The 19,892-nt window shown below is 43.2% G+C and overlaps 1 protein-coding gene across 32 annotated transcripts in view; it reads right to left on the reverse strand.

The window, feature by feature from the left end:
- PDE4DIP (phosphodiesterase 4D interacting protein) overlaps nucleotides 1-19,892 on the reverse strand; it is a 238,549-nt gene that overhangs the window by 76,215 nt on the left and 142,442 nt on the right. For 13 of the 32 annotated variants that reach the window (XR_003509875.1, XR_003509874.1, XM_027535527.1 and 10 more), the window contains exon 1: nucleotides 1,435-2,964. The exons of 16 other annotated variants lie outside the window; for them this stretch is intronic. Coding sequence is in view for 14 of the 16 variants with exons in the window: in XM_027535527.1 (XP_027391328.1) it covers nucleotides 1,435-2,556 (1,122 nt within the window). In the remaining 2 variants the exon portion in view is untranslated. Of the gene's footprint in view, nucleotides 1-1,434; nucleotides 3,258-19,892 lie in introns of those variants that run through there. 3 more of the 32 variants (XM_027535463.1, XM_027535543.1, XM_027535542.1) reach the window with 3 other exon arrangements.

Below are 19,892 nucleotides of genomic sequence, written 5' to 3' on the forward strand. Positions count from 1 at the left end.
GCAGTTTTCTAAGTCTTCACCTTTCTTCAATATTGGCCATATTCGAAGGGGGCTATATTTCTACAATATTGGTCATATTTCCCATCCACTCTGTCCAACTACTTTTAGATCCTAATACGGAAACACTACGATGAATCTGTGACATCTATGTTGGCTCACAGAAATACTGTACTGGAAAGCTCAAATTTAGCTGTGAAACTCAATGAAAGAAAAGGAAGTGAAAGGAAAGTACACAAGTGTTGGGCATCCTAAACATTTTACATAAATGAAAACACAGTTTAAACTTTTGGATATTCATACTTTTCCCTAACAATGCTGTTTCTGACAAGTTAGTGCAAATTCAAAAATATTTCCCCCATATTCTTATTGTGATGCAAATTTTATACATAATAGAACTGTTTTTCAAAGCTATCAAGTGACAATCAACAATTTCATTTAGAAGCTCTAAGATTCTGGGATGATGTTGACTGGTTAGCAAGCTTTCCAAAAACACCTTCTAGACTGTCCACCTCTGTAAGGGTATCACTAAAGAATCTGTATCAAGTAGAATATGCCAGATGTTTCACAACGTTAACTGAAACTAACGCTGCTGTATAAACAAGACAGCATCTGTCAGGTAGGTCCCTGTACACAACTGAATTTAAAAGGCTGCATGAACAGCTCAGAGTAAGATCAACTGCCATCTTCCAGTCATTACGAAATTCATGAGTAAAACAGACAAAACTCTATCACCCAATAATGGATGAAGTCCTGCTCAACACCAAATATCTTTACATAGAGCTCATTACACAAACTGGCTGTAGACACTTTTTGCCTTAACATTTTAAATTTTGAATTCCCAAGTCTCTTTTATGAAAAAGTCATCAGTAGTCCTCAAATGACCTCTTAATTTATTATAAATGTTGTCCACATATTACAATATTTTGGTGGATTAATAGGTTCTCCCCAAACCTTTACCCTATGCTCTAATCAGTTCAAGGCACAAGTGGGGATGAAAGGCTTAATGCTCTAGGGAGGACTAACTTGAGAACTAACTCCCTCACAGGAGAAAATATTCATAAATCTAAAAGTGAAAACAAAACAAACAGACAAAAGTAGAAAGGCAGTAGGACAAGTGAGAGGAAAGAGTTCTAGTGCCAGAAAGAAGATTAAATTTTTCTAGGGTAAAAATGAATTATGAATCTTCGTCTTAAACATGTACAATTTTGATAATTAGTGGGAAAGCCAACAGATAATCTTATAAAGAGGGTATTGTGGAAAGTAAATTACTTGCGTGAATCACATTTATTAAAATGGACAGAAGCAAAAGGTAAAGCAAAAATGGGTTCAATGATTACTTTTCTCAAGTCTAGACTATTAACCTTCCCCTAGAAAGAAATCATGTGAAGCCAGCTAACTTTAATCAGAAAGGCACTATGCAGCCATTTTGTATACCTGGACCCGAAGTGGCAAATAATCTTCACAGAGATCATCCCACAGCTCCTGCAGGTCTGAAATCTCCAAGGGATAACTCACAGGTGTCTTGTAAAGGGGTTTCAAAGACCTGTTAAGGAAACCAGAACTAACTCCATCTGTCATGATATGGCCAGGCCTGGTTCCAGATGGATTGGATTTCACTGGAATAGGAAGCTTGCTCCCTCGGGGGCTCTGGATGGGCTTATAATCAAGACCTTTAATCATGCTAAGAGCTAGCTCCAGCTTATGGTTACACGTATGCTGGGGAGCCTGCTCATCTGAACAGCAGTCACACTTTGCAAGTTCCTTTGCACTTCTCTCAGGTTCCTCATCCTTTGGTTGTGGAGGACTAGCCTGGATGCTTGCATCCAAAGATTCCACAGAGGATCCCGGGGTCCCTTCCTCCATGCTTTCTCCATCTGGCGGTACCTTCGCATTTGGTAAATCCGGTGGCCCAACCTCGGACAACGCTGGTTCTTCAGTGCAAATGCTGGTGGACCATCTGGTAGAGGGGCCACACGAGATACTTTTCGCCACCTTTCGAGGTACCTTACAAATGGCTTCATAGTCAGAATCAGCCACCCGCAAAGCTGCACAGCCTCGGCATCTCCTGGGTCGATTTCCGGGGCCTTCCGAAGCATGACAGCTGTGCTCCTGAATCTGATCCTCATTTTCTACCCAACACTCGAACCCTGAATAGGCAAAGTCTTCTTGGAGCAGTGCAGAGTATCTGACATCGGGTAAGCCGGAAATGTCAACCGTTCCATTCCCCGCCTTGGTCTCCGCGCCAGGGTCATCGTTATTCTTCCGATACATGCTAGCAATGCAGAACTTGAGGCGGTCCTTCTCCAGCAGCAGCTTCTGCAAGCGCTCAATAGAAAGGGCTTCGATCCGGGCAATGACGGTGTCGAATCTATAGATCCGATCGAGCATGAACGCGCACTTGCTGCAAGCAAACTCAGCTTTGCCATCGCGGGAGACATCCTTGCCCAGGACATGCGACAACAGAACCTGGAGGTTGAGCTTGGACGCCGTGTGGAAGATCCAGCGCCGCTGGTTTCCGCACAGCTCCCGGGCACAGATCCTGCAAATCTCCTTCATCTTCCCTCCTGCGGTTGCCGAGCTTCCCTGAGGCGGCTGCTACTCGGTGATCGCTCACTGGCTCTTGGTTGCGTTCCGTCTCCCGCCTCGGTGGCCTCCCGCTAGCATGGCACAGCTCGGTGGGGTGCCCACTCTGCAGGGGCGCTCCGCTGACACCCGCGCGCGGGTTCTGGGTACCAGAGTGGTCAGCCCCGCCCCTCGGGGAGGCGGCGGGCGAGGAAATGCCTCAGGAGGATGCTGAGTGACAGCAGCGCAGGCCGCGCTCAGAACCTGCCATGTCTCCTCCAGCTGTCTCTCTCTCCAGCCGCTGTGTCCTCAATGTCCTCCCTTTTCAGCGGGCTGAGTTCGCGGTCCTCCGGCGGCCGCCCGCGGCTGACGCAAAGACTCAGAGATTGAGGATCAGATTTCAAGATGGCGCCAGCGGCTCGCCGCCTGCGGCCGCCGTCAAACTGCTCTGGGAGCTGTAGTCCAGGAGGCCGGCTCCTCGCTCTGCGCATGCGGGGTGGCCAGCGCGTCCCCTCGCTCCCAAACAAGTCAGTGCTCCTCGCGGTACAGCGCAGACTCGACCTGCTGGGGTTACCCGGGTGGAAGAGCGGGACGGATGCCCACCGCTGCCAGGCCACTTTTATCTGCTAAAATTTCACTCCAAAAGCGCACCAGAACCCTTGCGGTTCCTCCCTCCCGCCCGGGAGGACTGTCCCGAGGCTCTGCTCGGGGAGGAGAAAGCCGAATCCCCTCCCCTTCTGTCCACGGGGACTGCCACGTACTCAGGAGGGAGCAGTCTTGCAGCACCACTGGGTACCGCTGCGCGCTGCCTCGCTCCGGCCCCACCTCCTCTCCCTTCTCACTCCTGTTCCTAGATTAAAAGGCCCTGCGGCTTCACCCGCGCCCGGGGAGGCAGGAATTTTAGGAGGCTCAGTGCAACCTCCCTCTGGACTGTTGGGAGCACTCAGAAAAGAGGACAAGTGTTTCTTCCCTCGCCATGCTGGGGTTGAGTTTGCCAGGATGATTTGCCTTTTTTTTAAGAGCGTAAATTGAGAGGCGGCACAAAGTAGTCACCTGAGAAAGAGTCCAACAAAAACCACACGAGTGCAGCTGGTTTACCAAGATTTTGAAGAAAATGGACAAAATGAGCTTTTTCAAGAATGTAGACACCTGAGAGGAGACTGCCGTCAGCAAATCCTCTTTCAAGTTTCACGTGGACTGCAGGCCTTATTTTCTGGGTAGGAAGGGGAGACAAACACTAGAACAAAAGACCTTGTTTATTTAAGCAAGAGTCCAAAGTATCAGGGAGTGCTGCTCTCTGCAGAAGTGGGGCTGGGAATTTAACTGACTTCAGTTAGTATCCTGTCTTATTCAACATTATCCAGTAGTAAGTCACCCCACCCTTGGGTATAGAACTTGAATTGCACACAAAGAGTGGAGGGAAGCTGGGGCTCTCTCTAGGTGGAATTGAGGTGTCATCCTTCTTTTATAATTTTCTCCCTGGCAAACTCCAAATAGGAGGAAAAACAGTCCCAGGCAATCATCTTGAGTTTTCCCAGAGCAGGACATTTCCCAGTTACAGTAATGCTAGATTTCACTAACTTGACCTTGTGAGATATGAAATTAATAAGGCCAACAACAGTCAAAGTATTTCTGAACCTCATCTCCAGGTCAGAGCCTATACTCCTAAACCTGGAGACATGCAGATGCCTTCAATGAAAACTCAATAAACACCCAAAGTTCTTATGGAGGATTAAATGAGATGATTTGGGGTAAGTACTTGAACAGAATTTGGCTCATTAAACAAATGGGACTCTGCACACACAAGATTGTATTACTCTTTTATTTAATCTTCGAAACAAAATCTTAGTAGCTCCATCATGAACGATAAGGACAGTCCTTAGAGCTTTGGCTTTAGTAGGCTACAGAACTTTGCATCTGTGATTTCACTTAAATATGCACATTCTGACCCCCAAACCAAGTATGTAAAAGAGATTTCCAAGTAAAACTCACCATAGGTGCGTTTTTGCATGGAGAAGGCAATGGCACCCCACTCCAGTACTCTTGCCTGGAAAATCCCATGGACAGAGGAGCCTGGTGGGCTGCAATCCCTGGGGTCGCCAAGAGTCGGACGCAACTGAGTGACTTCACTTTCACTTTCATGCATTGGAGAAGGAAATGGCAACCCACTCCAGTGTTCTTGCCTGGAGAATCCCAGGGACGGGGGAGCCTGGTGGGCTGCCGTCTATGGGGTCGCACAGAGTCGGACACGACTGAAGTGACTTAGCAGTAGCAGTAGCTATATGAACTTCAGAGTCAGAAGAAATTAAGTAACAATCTTTGGAATATATACAGAGGCAAGGAGTTTCTGGCCTGCCAGAACACTACCCTGCTATACCCTGTCTTAAGTATTGTCTTCAAGAAAAGCAAGGACTCAAAAGTCCAAAAAGTACAAACTAAGGTATTAATTAAGGCCTCATCTTTGGCTGTGGATGCAAGCCCCATTCTCTTACTAAAGAAAATGCAAAATGAAACAAAGTAATTAATGAAACAAAAGTGCTCTTTGGGAGCAAACTAAATAATACTTTGTATTATTGTGTATTCTTTAATAAGATTTTGCACCTGACCTGCAGTCTCTAAACTTTAATGACATCATACAGATAGTTGACATAGACATTCAAGTCAGTACAAACAGAGAAAAAGCAACTTAGCATTGAAGAATATGTTTGCTATAACAAAGATCAACATACTAGAAAAGAGAGCTATACATTTCTTGGCTTCCAACAAGATAAATAAAGCACTCAACTCTTTACTCCCGGAGGAAATACTTAAAGACCGTATATCAAAATGGATAATAAGCTAGAGTACTAGAACTTCTCCTAACATGATCATTTGATATTTTTCTGTTCAGTTCAGTCACTCAGTTGCGTCCAACTCTTTGCGACCCCATGAACCACAGCATGCCAGGCCTCCCTGTCCAACACCAACTCCTGGAGCCTGCCCAAACTTATGTCCATTGAGTTGATGATGCCATCCAACCATCTCATCCTCTGTCGTGCCCTTCTCTTCCTGCCTTCAATCTTTCCCAGCATCAGGGTCTTTTCAAATGAGTCAGTTCTTCACATCAGGTGGCCAAAGTACTGGAGTTTCAGATTCAACATCAGACCTTCCAATGAACACCCAGGACTAATCTCCTTTAGGATGTACTGGTTGGATCTCCTTGCAGTCCAAGTGACTCTCAAGAGTCTTCTCCAACACCAATTCTTCGGCACTCAGCTTTCTTTATAGTCCAACTCTCACATCCATACATGACCACTGGAAAAATCATAGCCTTGACTAGACGGACCTTTGTTGGCAAAGTAATGTCTCTGCTTTTAATATACTGTCTAGGCTGGTCATAACTTTCCTTCCAAGGAGTAAGCGTCTTTTAATTTCATGGCTGCAATCACCATCTGCAGTGATTTTGGAGTCCAAACAAAGTCTGACACTGTTTCCATTGTTTCCCCGTCTATTTGCACCTGACCTGCAGTCTCTAAACTTTAATGACATCACACAGATAGTTGACATAGACACGCAAGTCAGTACAAACAGAGAAAAAGCAACTTAGCATTGAATAATATGTTTGCTATAACAAAGATCAATATACCAGATGCCATGATCTTAGTTTTCTGAATGTTGAGCTTTAAGCCAACTTTTTAACTCTCCTCTTTCACTTTCATCAACAGGCTCTTTAGTTCTTCTTCACTTTCTGCCATAAGGGTGTTGTCATCTGCATATCTGAGGTTACTGATATTTCTCCCAGCAATCTTGATTCCACCTTGTGCTTCATCCAGCACAGTGTTTCTCATGATATACTCTGCATATAAGTTAAATAAGCAGGGTGACAATATACAGCCTTGACGTACTCCTTTTCCTATTTGGAACCAGTCTGTTGTTCCATGTCCAGTTCTAACTGTTGCTTCCTGACCTGCATACAGGCTTCTCAAGAGGCAGGTAAGGTGGTCTGGTATTCCCATCTCTTTCAGAATTTTCCACAGTTTATTGTGATCCACACAGTCAAAGGCTTTGGCATAGTCAATAAAGCAGAAATAGATGTTTTTCTGGAACTCTCTTGCTGTTTCCATGATCCAGGGGATGTTGGCAATTTGATCTCTGGTTCCTCTGCCTTTTCTAAAACCAGCTTGAACATTGGGAAGTTCATGGTTCATATATTACTGAAGCCTAGCTTGGAGAATTTTGAGCATTACTTTACTAGCGTGTGAGATGAGTGCAATTGTGCGGTAGTTTGAGCATTCTTTGGCATTGCCTTTCTTTGGGATTGGAATGAAAACTGACCTTTTCCAGTCCTGTGGCCACTGCTGAGTTTTCCAAATTTGCTGGCATATTGAGTGCAGCACTTTCACAGCATCATCTTTCAGGATTTGAAATAGCTCCACTGGAATTCCATCACCTCCACTAGCTTAGTTTGTAGTGATGCTTCCTAAGGCCCACTTGACTTCACATTCCAGGATGTCTGGCTCTAGGTGAGTAATCACACCATCGTAATTAACTGGGTCATGAAGATCTTTTTTGTACAGCTAAAAAGATCACTTTTGTATAGATCAACTGAAAATAAAAATTTTAAAGTCAAACTCGGGAGAAAAGTTATGTGGGACATCCTTGATGGTCCTGCCAATTCAGAGGACATGGGTTTGATCCCTAAGTCCAGGAAGATCTTCCATGCCTTGGAGCAACTAAGGCTATGAACCACAACTACCGGACCTGTACTCTAGAGCCCACGCTCCACAAGAGAAGGCACCACAATGAGAAGCTGGCGCTCCACAAGAAAGAGTAGCCCCCACTAGAGAAATCAGAGAAAAGCCTGCCCACAGCAATGAAGATCCAGCCCAGCCATAAATAAATAAGTAAAATTTTTTTAAAAGAGAGAGAAGAAAAGAAACAAAAGTTATGGATAGTAAATTCAGCACTTCGTGGTTCTTACCAATATCATCTTAGTCAAGAGTTTTTGTATCTAACTGAGTGTTGGAGAAGACTCCTGAGAGTCCCTTGGACTGCAAGGAGATCCCATCAGTCCATTCTGAAGGAGATCAGTCCTGGGATTTCTTTGGAAGGAATGATGCTAAAGCTGAAACTCCAGTACTTTGGCCACATCATGCAAGAGTTGACTCATTGGAAAAGACTCTGATGCTGGGAGGGATTGGGGGCAGGAGGAGAAGGGGACGACAGAGGATGAGATGGCTGGAGGGCATCACTGACTTGATGGACATAAGTCTGAGTGAACTCAGGGAGTTGGTGATGGACAGGGAGGCCTGGCATGCTGTGATTCATGGGGTCGCAAAGAGTCAGACACGACTGAGTGACTGAACTGAACTGAACTGAATACTGTCTACCTCTGGGGAGGCAAGCAAAGTGGGGAGCTGAACAGAACATTTACTTTTATTCTGTAAACCATGGATGATTTGAATCTGGGGTGGTAAGTATATATTCATATATTAGTTTTTAAAAGTTTTAAAATTTGGAAATATCCTATAGTTAAAACTAAGAGGAGTTCCCTGGCAGCCTACTGATTTCCACTGGCTTTTACTGCTGTGGCCTGGGTTCAATCTCTGGTCAGGGAACTAACATTCCCACAAGCCTTGAGGCAAAAAAAAAAAAACAACCCCATGACAAAACAACTAAGAATTGTGCCAATTTAAGAAAATCCCATGGATGGAGGAGCCTGGTGGGCTGCAGTCCCTGGGGTCGCCAAGAGTCGGACGCGACTGAGTGACTTCACTTTCACTTTCATGCATTGGAGAAGGAAATGGCAACCCACTCCAGTGTTCTTGCCTGGAGAATCCCAGGGATGGGGGAGCCTGGTGGGCTGCCATCTATGAGGTCGCACAGAGTTGGACACGACTGAAGTGACTTAGCAGCAGCAGCAGCAAGACACATAGAGTCTAAGTGGTAAAACTTGAACCTACAATGAGAACTTTTATAATATATAAAATAAATATCTGTGGACAGTTTATATAAACAAAAGTTCAAGGGGATATGCAAGTTATTATTTAGTGATTACGTCTGGAGAGTATAATTATGGAGACTTCCTTTCTCCTTTCCTCATTTGTATTCTGTAATTTTGTGTAATAAGTATATATTGATTTTGTGATAAGAAAAAAAAAGTGTTACTAAGAGGCAGGATAAACACATTTTGATATGTTCATATAATGTAATATTAGAAGTGTGTGTGTGTTCAGTCATGTCCAACTCTTTGTGACACTATGGACTGTAGCCTGCCAGGCTTCTCTGTCCATGAAATTTTCCAGGCAAGAATACTGGAGTGGGTGGCCATTTCCTTCTGCAGGGAATTTTCCCAACCCAGGGATAGAACCCATGTATCCTGCATTTGCTGCATTGCCAGGCAGATTCTTTTCCACTAGTGAACCCAATATTAACCATCAATAAAAAAGAATGAAGTCTGATACCCACAACATGAGTGAATCACAAAAGCATCTTAAGTGAAACAAGCATATCAGTATACCCTGTGTGATTTCATTTAAGTCTAACAACTTAAAGTCTGTTTATATAATAATAGAAATTCAGAAAGTGGTTATTGGCTGGAGTGGGGGGAGATAGGGTAACAACTGATTGAAAGGGGGAACAACAGAATTTTCTGGAATGATGAAAATATTCTATATCTTGTTTTGGGTGATGGTTACATGGATGTGTACAATTTTGAAGCTCACAGAACTAAATGGTTTTATCTGTAGATTTTAAATGTTATTATTAGTTCAATTTTTAAAAGATTAAAGGAGTAAATAAATGTGTAAGTACCCATAAAATTTTAATCTGAGGGATTTCTTTGGTGAAAAGTAACTTCTACTTTGGGCTTCCCTGGTGGCTCAGTGGTAAAGAATCTGCCTGCCAAGCAAGATCTTCCCTGGGTTGGGAAGATCCCCTGGAGAAGGAAATGGCAACCCACTCCAGTATTCTTGCCTTGGAAATCTCATGGCCAGAGGAGCCTGACTGGCTAGAATCCACAGGGTCACAAAAGAGTCGGACATGACTTCTCGACTTAACAAACAACCTCTACTTTATCATAAGAATAGCTTTGAAGACTGGGAAAATAAAATGTAGCCCAGAAGAAATTCTATAAAAGGCTCAGTTGAAACTTCATAGTTCCTAGCCATATGAGCTTTGGAAAATATTATTTTATATACATGTACACACCATATAGATGGCACAGTGGTAAAAGAATGTGCCTGTCAATGCAGGAGATGCAAAAGACAGATTTGATCCCTGGGTCAGGAAGATCCCCTGGAGAAGGAAATGGCAACCCAATCCAGTATTATTGCCTGGGAAATCTCATAGACAGAGGAACATGGTAGGTTACACTCCACGGGGTCTCAAAGAGTTGGGAACAACTGAACAACTGAGCATGCACACATACACACATACATTTATAATTGAAGTGAAGCATTTGTTAAGGTAAGACCTAGCAATAACCTCAGATATGCAGATGACAACACCCTTATGGCAGAAAGTGAAGAAGAACTAAAGAGCCTCTTGACAAAAGTGAAAGAAGAGAGTGAAAAAGTTGGCTTAAAGCTTCCAGTCCCATTACTTCATGGCAAATAGATGGGGAAATAGTGGAAACAGTGGCTGACTTTATTTTTTGGGGCTCCAAAATCACTGCAGATGGTGATTGCAGCCATGAAATTAAAAGACACTTGCTCCTTGGAAGGAAAGTTATGACCAACCTAGACAGTATAATAAAAAGCAGAGACATTACTTTGCCAACAAAGGTCCATCTAGTCAAGGCTATGGTTTTTCCAGTGGTCATGTATGGATGTGAGAGTTGGACTATAAAGAAAGCTGAGTGCTGAAGAATTGATGCTTTTGAACTGTGGTGTTGGAGAAGACTCTTGAGAGTCCCTTGGACTGCAAGGAGATCCAACCAGTCCATTCTAAAGGAGATTAGTCCTGGTGTTCATTGGAGGGACTGATGTTGAAGCTGAAACTCCAGTACTTTGGCCACCTGATGTGAAGAGCTGACTGATTGGAAAAGACCCTGATGCTGGGAAAGACTGAGGGCAGGAGGAGAAGGGGACAAAAGAGGATGAGATGGTTGGATGGCATCACCGACTCAATGGACATGGGCTTGGGTGGACTCTGGGAGTTGGTGATGGACAGGGAGGCCTGGCTTGCTGTGGTTCATGGGGTGGCAGAGAGTCAGACACGACTGAGTGACTGAACTGAACTGATTGCTTCTAAAACTTATCAAAAGTACATAATAAAGGAAAATTCTACTGAGAACAATTTTCATATTATGATAAGCTATTAATGAATGTAACGAATTAAGCAAATGATTAATTTTATATATCAGCAGTTTGCCCTCAAAATGAATTGACAAATGCATTCACAAGAACATATTTGCTGTCTGCTGCTGCTAAATCACTTCAGTTGTGTCCGACTCCGTGCGACCCCATAGACGGTAGCCCACCAGGCTCCCCCATCCCTGGATTCTCCAGGCAAGAACAATGGAGTTGGTTGCCATTTCCTTCTCCAATGCATGAAAGTGGAAAGTGAAAGTGAAGTCACTTAGTCGTGTCTGACCCTCAGCGACCCCATGGACTGCAGCCTACCAGGCTCCTTCGCCCATGGGATTTTCCAGGCAAGAGCAGTGGAGTGGGGTGCCATTGCCTTCTCCTATTTGCTGTCTATCCTAAGTCAAATCACTTATATCTGGCCCTTAATTTCCTAATCTACAAAATAAACATATTGAAATTAAACAGTGGTTTTTCCACCTTTGGCATGTATCAGAATCACTTGGAGGGCTTGTTAAAAGGTAGATTTAACACATTTCTAATTCATTTGGTCTGAGAAGGGCCCAATAATGTGTATTCCCAACAGATTCTCAGATCATACAGATGCTGCTGAGAACCAAACAGAACTCTCTTAAAGTGTATTCCGACACATCTCAGCTAAAAGATCAGTTCTACAGATAAATGGGAAAACTCATTAAGGAAGAACTACATACAAAATTGTTGAATTTAGAGAACTGTATGCTCCTTTGGAACAAGATTCCTAAGTATTACTATGATCGGGATCTTTTGCACTCTCTCTATTTTGATCTCCAAATCTGGGGCCCTGGGGAGATGCTCTTAGAACCGTAGCTACTTTTGTACTCCGTCTGTTGTAGTGTTTCTAAGACCTCATTCTGGGCTGAGAGGGAGTTTCCAAGAGGTGGAAAATCCCTATGTCCAAACCAGTTGTATTAGATTTCATCACCCTAGTTTATGACATTGAAAATAGCTGTCCTAATTACTAAAAACTATGCCCCCCTCCCCCTCAAAAAAGTCATTCTGGCAGAGAAACAAAAGCAGATGAGGAAATGTGAGAATATCAAAGTCAAGCCAGTTAGACTTTATGGTAGCACCACAAGCATGTGAATGATTTCCCTCTGCTGGTTAGAAATCCTGAAGAAGACAGAAGCAATCATACTTTGCATTAATTAAACACACAGCATTTCAAAACAGTTGATTTAATACCAGGAGACTTCCAGTTCAACTACAAACTGTAGTAATATGGTTATCAGCAGAACTTATCTTAATACAGTAAACACTGCAGGCTTTCATGTTATTAAATATCCACAGCTGTTTAAATGAATTTCAAAATACTTGTTAATCAACTGATGAGCAAGAATTTATGCAAACTCAGTGTTTTTTTTTTTCTCTGTCTTCAGGGAGTTTTCAGTTTAGTTGAAGGGGTGAGAATGTGCATGCTACAATTAGAATAACTGATTGGGAAACTAAATGGTACTGACAACTTCAATGTAAGTGCAGAAAAAGCTGAGATAAGTGTGAGCTAATTCAGGTGAAGTGGACAAGAGTGGGACCTGAAATGGGTTTTAGGATGGAGGAAACAAAGGAAAGGAAAAAAAGAGAAAGAAAGCAAAAGTAAAAAAAAAAAAAAAGAAGAAGAAGAAAGTAGCATCATGAAAAGTCTTGAGAGTTAGGTTAAATCTGGGCTAGCCTGTCAGTAAAGAGGATTTTGTGGGACATCTGATCCTAATCCATGTATCTATATTTACACTTTGTACCTCTCAAAAATTGCTCATTCAAAGAACATATATCAAAGGCCACCTGAAAACCAGACCCTATGCTATGGTGGGCCTTAGCAACTATAATTTGGTTAATGTTTGAGAAAGGCAAAAGAATTTGGACTTGGTGTTATGAATTTGAGCAAAGAATGACACGATGAAAAGTTTATTTTAGGGAAATCAGATAACAGAATGGCTTGAAGTTTTTGGGATGGTTACAGGGAAGACTTGCTAAAAAAAACCATTGCCATGATTCATATGTGGGATAATGTGGTACAGTATAAAAACGGGAAAAAAAGTGGTAAATATGAGTCATTTTGAAGGCGTGAACAGCAGGACTTGATGCAGAGAGGATGAAAGGTTAAAAATGGTGATAACGATTTTGGTCTAGAAGACTGGTAGAAAAATTGTCTAAACAGAAATGTGGGAATTGAGGCCATATGCAAAAAGATTATACAAAGTTTTATTTGGGACATGCAGTATTTAGGGACCGAGGGAAAAACTAAGTGGAAAAACTAAGCAGAGCTCTTCCATAATCAAAACACAGGTGAGGGAATTCCCCGGCAGTCCGGTGACTAAGATTCACCACCTTCACTGCAGGGGCCTGGGTTCAATCCCTGGTCAGGGAGCTAGGATTCCACAGGTTATGGGATACAGCCAAAAAACAAAAGCAAGCAAACAAAAAACAATTGACGACTTCCTGAACGGTCTGGTGATTCGGACTCTACTGGACTCTACTAGGAGGCCCGGGTTCTCCCTGGCCTGGGAACTAAGATCCCACATGCTGCACAATTTTACCAAAAATAAACAAGAAACAAATAGATAAAGATGAAAACTGGAACCAAAGAAATAAAAATAAAACTTAGAAAAAAAAAAAAAAAAACAAACACAGGTGAGAGGGGAATGGAGTTTCAAGAATGAGAGGGTTAGTTAACATTGTCACTATCTGGACAAACATCAGGAGGAATGAGGTCAAGCATAAACTATTATCCACAACAGGTTAGACTTGTAAACTAAAGAGGTGTCACCTTAACCTCTCAGAATCCTTCCCTATTAAGCCAAATGCTAAATTCTTTTTGACCCTATTTCTGAGCATCTCTAGTGTGTTCAGAAATGTTGTTTCACATCTTCCCTACACTGTCCTTTTCAGTTCAGTCTGTCAGTCGTGTCCGACTCTTTGCAACCCCATGAATCACAGCACGCCAGGCCTCCCTGTCCATCACCAACTCCCAGAGTTCACTCAAACTCACGTCCATCGAGTCGGTGATGCCATCCAGCCATCTCATCCTCTGTCGTCCCCTTCTCCTCCTGCCCCCAATCCCTCCCAGCATCAGAGTCTTTTCCAGTGAGTCAACTCTTCACATGAGGTGGCCAAAGTACTGGAGGTTCAGCTTTAGCATCAGTCCTTCCAAAGAACACCCAGGACTAATCTCCTTTAGAATGGACTGGTTGGATATCCTTTTGAACACCACAGTTCAAAAGCATCAATTCTTCGGCGCTCAGCTTTCTTCACAGTCCAATTCTCACATCCATACATGACCACTGGAAAAACCATAGCCTTGACTAGACGGACCTTTGTTGGCAAAGTAATGTCTCTGCTTTTGAATATGCTACCTAGGTTGGTCATAACTTTCCTTCCAAGGAGTAAGCGTCTTTTAACTTCATGGCTGCAGTCACCATCTGCAGTGATTTTACACTGTCCTTTTAGGGTTCTTAAAACCTGAAACCTGCATCATGTTACACAGCCTTAGATGCTTAAGTCTCTAATCATCCTGCATACTATTTCTAGAGCGTTTATGGCAAAGATCCATACTGTCCACAACCTATAGCATGTCCACTACCTACCTTTCCCTTCTCCAGGGATCGAACCAGGGTCTCCTGCACTGCAGGCAAATTCTTTACCAGCTGAGCTACCAGGGAAGCCCCACTAGCTACAGCATCCAAAACCCTTAGCCTGGCATTTCAATATCTATACGAAAATATCCTAACCTATTTCCCTTTCAGCTCATCTCACATTTCTTCCCTGATCAAATGATGACAAGGTACATTTTTTAATATAGAGGTATTACCTGTATACCCCCACCCACCTCTTTCCTAAATCTGATAATTAAAGCCCTTAGCATTCCCTTGACTAGTTTTTTGCAGAGCAAAGAACAGAGGTGGACTAAAGCCAAATGCATTTCCTGACTTGGATAAAATTTTAAACCCACTGAAAAGATTAAGCCAGGTGTCCCAGTGTGGAAGAGAAAAGAGAGAAATATCTTTGAGGTCAACAAAAGAGGAAAGGGTGAGTTTTCACCCAAATCAGGAAGAGAATGGGGTGGAGGTGGGAGGTCAAAGAGAAACAGGGACCCACCTCCATTATTAGTGTCCTGCAGAAGTAGCCGGACCTGAGAGGAGAAGGCCTGGGTGACTTGGAGAGGATAAACTCTAGTCTGGGCTCCATCAGAGTCCACTTAGGATTGGTAGAACTGTGTCTGCTATGGCAGGGGTGCTTTATCGGTGGACCAATGATCAGAGTAGTCTCCTTGATGCTTTGACATCTGATAAAGCCTATGGTCCGTCACATAACTGAGAGAGTGGGGAGGAGGAAGTACCAAACGAATGGAGTTTAATTTCCCACCAGCCTGACTAGGATAAGGACTCAGGGTAACACTAAATTGATTTAAGGAAAGTAATGTGGTATTTCCTACACAACTGAATTTGTAAATTCAGAGTCACACCCACTATGAACCTTTTGTAGGTGTTCAATGAGAGTGAGTCAGTCCTAGGCCACTTTCACCGGTCTTTTCATTCGCTTTCAATATCATCTCAGTCTTTTCCATTGTTGTATTAATTAATAACTTCCAATTTATATTTTTGATACTGTGATGGGCTTCCCTGGTGGCTCAGATGGTAAAGAATCCGCCTGCAGTACAGGAGACCTGGGTTCAATCCCTGGGATCTTCCCTGGGTTGGGAAGATCCCCCTGGAGGAGGGCATGGTAACCCACTCCGTATTCTTGCCTCAAGAATCCCCATGGACAGAGGAGCCTGGCAGGCTACAGTCCATGGGGTCTCAGAGAGTCAGATACGACTGAGTGACTAAGCACACACAGCCTTTTCCATCTTTGTATTAATAACTTCCAACTTATATTTATGATACTGTGATTAATAATAATATATATTTGATTTGTCCCTCTTTCTGGCACAGAATCCAAAATCTTTGGCATTTCCTAAAAGATGAAAGTGATAAAGCTGTCTTTTATTATGTTAATGAGGTGACTCAAAGCGTGGGGTAGTCACCAGAGGAACATAATTGTTATTGTTGTTCAGTCACTAAATCCTGTCCTACTCTTTGCAACCCCGTGGACTGTAGCATGCCGGACTTCCCTGTCCTTCATTATCTTCCCATTTGCTCAAACTTATGTCCATTGTGTCCATGATGCCATTCAGCCATTTCACCCTCTGTGGTCCCCCTCTCATTCTGCCCTCAATCTTTCCCAGCATCAGGGTCTTTTCCAATGAGTTGGTTCTTAGCATCTAGTGGCCAAAGTATTGGAGCTTCACTTTCAGCATCAGTCTTACCAATGAATATTCAGGGTTGATTTCCTTTAGGATTAACAGGTTTGATCTCCTTGCTGTCCAACATACTCTCAAGAATCTTCTCCAGCACCACAATTCAAAATCACCAATTCTTCAGTGCTCAGTTTTCTTTATGGTCCAACTCTCACATCTGTATATGACTACTGAATAAACTGTAACTTTGACTATATGGACCTTTGTTGGCAAAGTGATGTCTCTGCTTTTTAATACACTGTCTAGGTTTGTCATTTTGGAGAAGGCAATGGCAACCCACTCCAGTACTCTTGCCTGGAAAATCCCATGGACAGAGGAGCCTGGTGGGCTGCCGTCCATGGGGTTGCACAGAGTCGGACACGACTGAAGCGACTTAGCAGCAGCAGCAGCAAAGGCTCTTTAGTTCCTCTTTACATTCTGCCATTAGAGTGGTATCATCTACATATCTGAGGTTGTTGGTATTTCTCCTGACAATCTTCATTCCAGCTTGAGATTCATCCAACCTGGCATTTTGCATGGTGTACTCTGCATATAAGTTAAATAAGCAGGGTGACAATATACAGCCTTGACATACTCCCTTCTCAATTTTAACCAGTCCAGTGTTCTATGTAAGGTTCTAACTGTTGCTTTTTGACCTGCATACAGGTTTCTCAGGAGACAGGTAAGGTGATCTGGTGGAATTTTCAGTCCTATCCCCAATCTCTGGGGAAGGGAAAAAGACCTGAAGGCTGTCAATCACCAATGGCCAATGACCCAATCAACCATGCTTTTGTAATGAAGCCTCCATAAAAACCCAAGAGGACTGGGTTCAGACAGCTTTTGGGTTGTTGAATGCCTGGAAATTCAGGGAGAGTACTGTGCTTGGTAAAGGAAGGCTTGGGAGCTCCTCACCACTTCTCGTATACCTTGCCCAGTGCATCTCTCTCATCTTGCTGTTGCTGGGTTATATCCTTATACAATAAACCAGTGATCTAGTAAGTAAACTGTTTCTCTTCTGTGAGCAGCTCTAGCAAATTAATCTAACCCAAGGAGGGGATTGTATCATGTGAACCTCTAATTTCTAGCAAGTTGGTCATACATGTAACAGTCTGTACTTGTGACTGGTGTCTGAAGTCCAAGGAGGAGGCCATTGAAACTTCTTATCTATTGCTGGCCAGAGGCACAGGTGATAAAGTGGGATTTGTAACCATTGTCTGAAGCCCCAGGGGTGGGAAGAAGATGGACAGAGGGGTCACTGAGAAGGGTGTGGAGGCAGTCCTTAAGGTGAGACTGAATCCTTAACTGTGGGCTCTGATGCTGTCTCCAGGTAGATAGTATCAGAATTGAGTTGAATTCTCGGATACTCTGCTATGTCTAATAATGGCTCAGTGTTGTGTGGGAAGTACTCCTGCTCGGAACACACATGTTGCAGTTGGTACCCAGAACCACTAAAAGAATATCTTTATCCCAGAATGCTCCTCTGAGTTCAACTCTCAAGTGGCCAACTACTATTTGTACCTGCAACTATATGTGTCAGTGAAGTGAAATCGCTCAGTCGTGTCTGACTCTTTGCGACCCCATGGACTGTAGCCTACCAGGCTCCTCTGTCCATGGGATTTTCCAGGCAATGGTACTGGAGTGGGTTGCCATTTCCTTCTCCAGGGGATCTTCCTGACCCAGGGATCGAACCCAGGTCTTCCGCATTGCGGGCAGACGCTTTACTGTCTGAGCCATGAGGGAATCTCAAAATTATCCCAGGAAAGACGGAATTCTTTTTTGCCATCTTCCCTCTACCTATAGTGCCTCCCCCTCTTTCCTCCTAATTATCTATTAAGGGTCATGGGAACTATGAATTGGGAGCTAAACCCAATCCCCACCTGTTTTTGTAAATAAAGTTTTATTGGAACACTGCTATGCCAAGTCCTTCATGTATTGTGTATGGCTGGTCTTGTGCTACAATGGCAGAAATCTTATGGCCTGTGAAGTCTAAATTATTTCTATCTGGTCTTTGCCAGATAGTTTGCCAGTCCTTGCTCTTTTTTCTTTTCTCAATGTATTTATCACAGTTTGCAATTATTTGCTTGATTATGTGGTTATTTAGCTCCCTTATTAGAATATAAGCTCCCTAAGGGGAAGGACTCTACCATGCTTATTCTTATGGTTTCTCCAGCACTTAATTGCACCAGTGTCTGGCTATGATAGGGACTCAATAAATAGTCACTGACTGGATTACATGAGTGAATAAATAAATAAATGAATCACTTGCGTGCATGCCAAGTTGCTTCAGTCATGTCTGACTCTGTGATCCCATTGTAGCCTGCCAGACTCCTCTGTCCATGGGATTCTCCAGGCAAGAATACTGGAGTGGATTGGGGTTGCCATTTCCTTCTCCAGGTGATCTTCCCCACCCAGGGGTCAAACCTGTGTCTCTTATTTCTCCTGCATTGTCAGGCTATTATATCTAAAATTTTTATTTCATTCTTTTGTTGCTGTTGTTCAGTCACTAAATTGTTTCTGATTCTTTGCAACCCCATCAACTGCTGCTGCCAGGCTGCTCTGTCCTCCACTGTCTCCCAGAGTTTGCTCAAATTCATGTCTATTCAGTCAGTGATGCCATTCAACCATCTCTTCCTCTGCTGCCCCCATCTCCTCTGGTCTTCAATCTTCCCCTTCATCAGGGTCTTTTCCAATGAGTTGGTGCTTCGCATCAGGTGGCCAAAGTATTGGAGCCTTCGTTCTTTTGCCTTAGCACAAATCCTTCATTCTTGGTTGCCCTCTAGCAGCCTCATATCTTAAGTAATAGAGTTCCATAATAGTTAGTCCTCTCACCTTCTTTCTCCTCTACTCATTCCTCCTTCCAGATTAATCTTTCTAAGACATCTCAATATATTGTTTTCCTGCATAGTAACCTGGAGACCTAAAGACTTAACCCACAATTATAAATCTCTTGACCTGCCATCTAAGGTCTTCTGACTCCAGCATTATCCTATGTTTCCAGCCTAAACTCACTGTCTCCCTCACATCCTCACTATTCCACCTGCTGCTTCCTTACCCTGAGATTTCCTACCTCTCTCTTAGCTACTTGTAACACTCTTTCCCACTGTTACCACCTCCACTTGTCAAAGCCCTATCCAGCCTCAAGTATTTCCTTTAAGCTGCCTTTCTTAATCCCTTCCTATCTTTCTCTTCTCTGAACTTCCAAAGTACTTTTTATACCCATAGTAATATGTGTGTCATTTTGCCTTCTCCCCTTAGGCAGATAAGCTCCTTAAGAAGAGGAACCACACTTTACTCATCGTGTTATCTTCTGAGGTACTCCATTGGATGAATAAATAAATTGATGTCTATTATTTTTTTAATCTCTTATTAAAATCCTGTTTATTTCTCACAGACCAGAATCTTCACTGCCCACCCAGCCCCTTTCTTTGATTTTTTTTCCTTTCTCCTCTGCCTTGTATTTTGTTTCCATCAGAGGTTTTCTTATCTTCCAATTAGATTGTAATCCCTAGAAGTCAGAGACTAACTGTATGTTTTTGTCTTCTCTTCCTTCACCTTACAGTACCTTGAGCATTGTAAGTGCTCAGTAAATAAAGCTGCAAAGAAACCCCTCATTTTTCCACCTCCTCTCCTGCTCTAACAGAACTATGATTGCCTTGGGTGATAAAGCCTGTTTCTGAGACACGTTACCAATGAAGGCTTGTCTGGAAGACACCGACATTGAATGATGATTTATA

The sequence above is a fragment of the Bos indicus x Bos taurus genome, chromosome 3, assembly GCF_003369695.1.
Source record: "Bos indicus x Bos taurus breed Angus x Brahman F1 hybrid chromosome 3, Bos_hybrid_MaternalHap_v2.0, whole genome shotgun sequence".
Taxonomy (NCBI): Eukaryota; Metazoa; Chordata; class Mammalia; order Artiodactyla; family Bovidae; genus Bos; species Bos indicus x Bos taurus.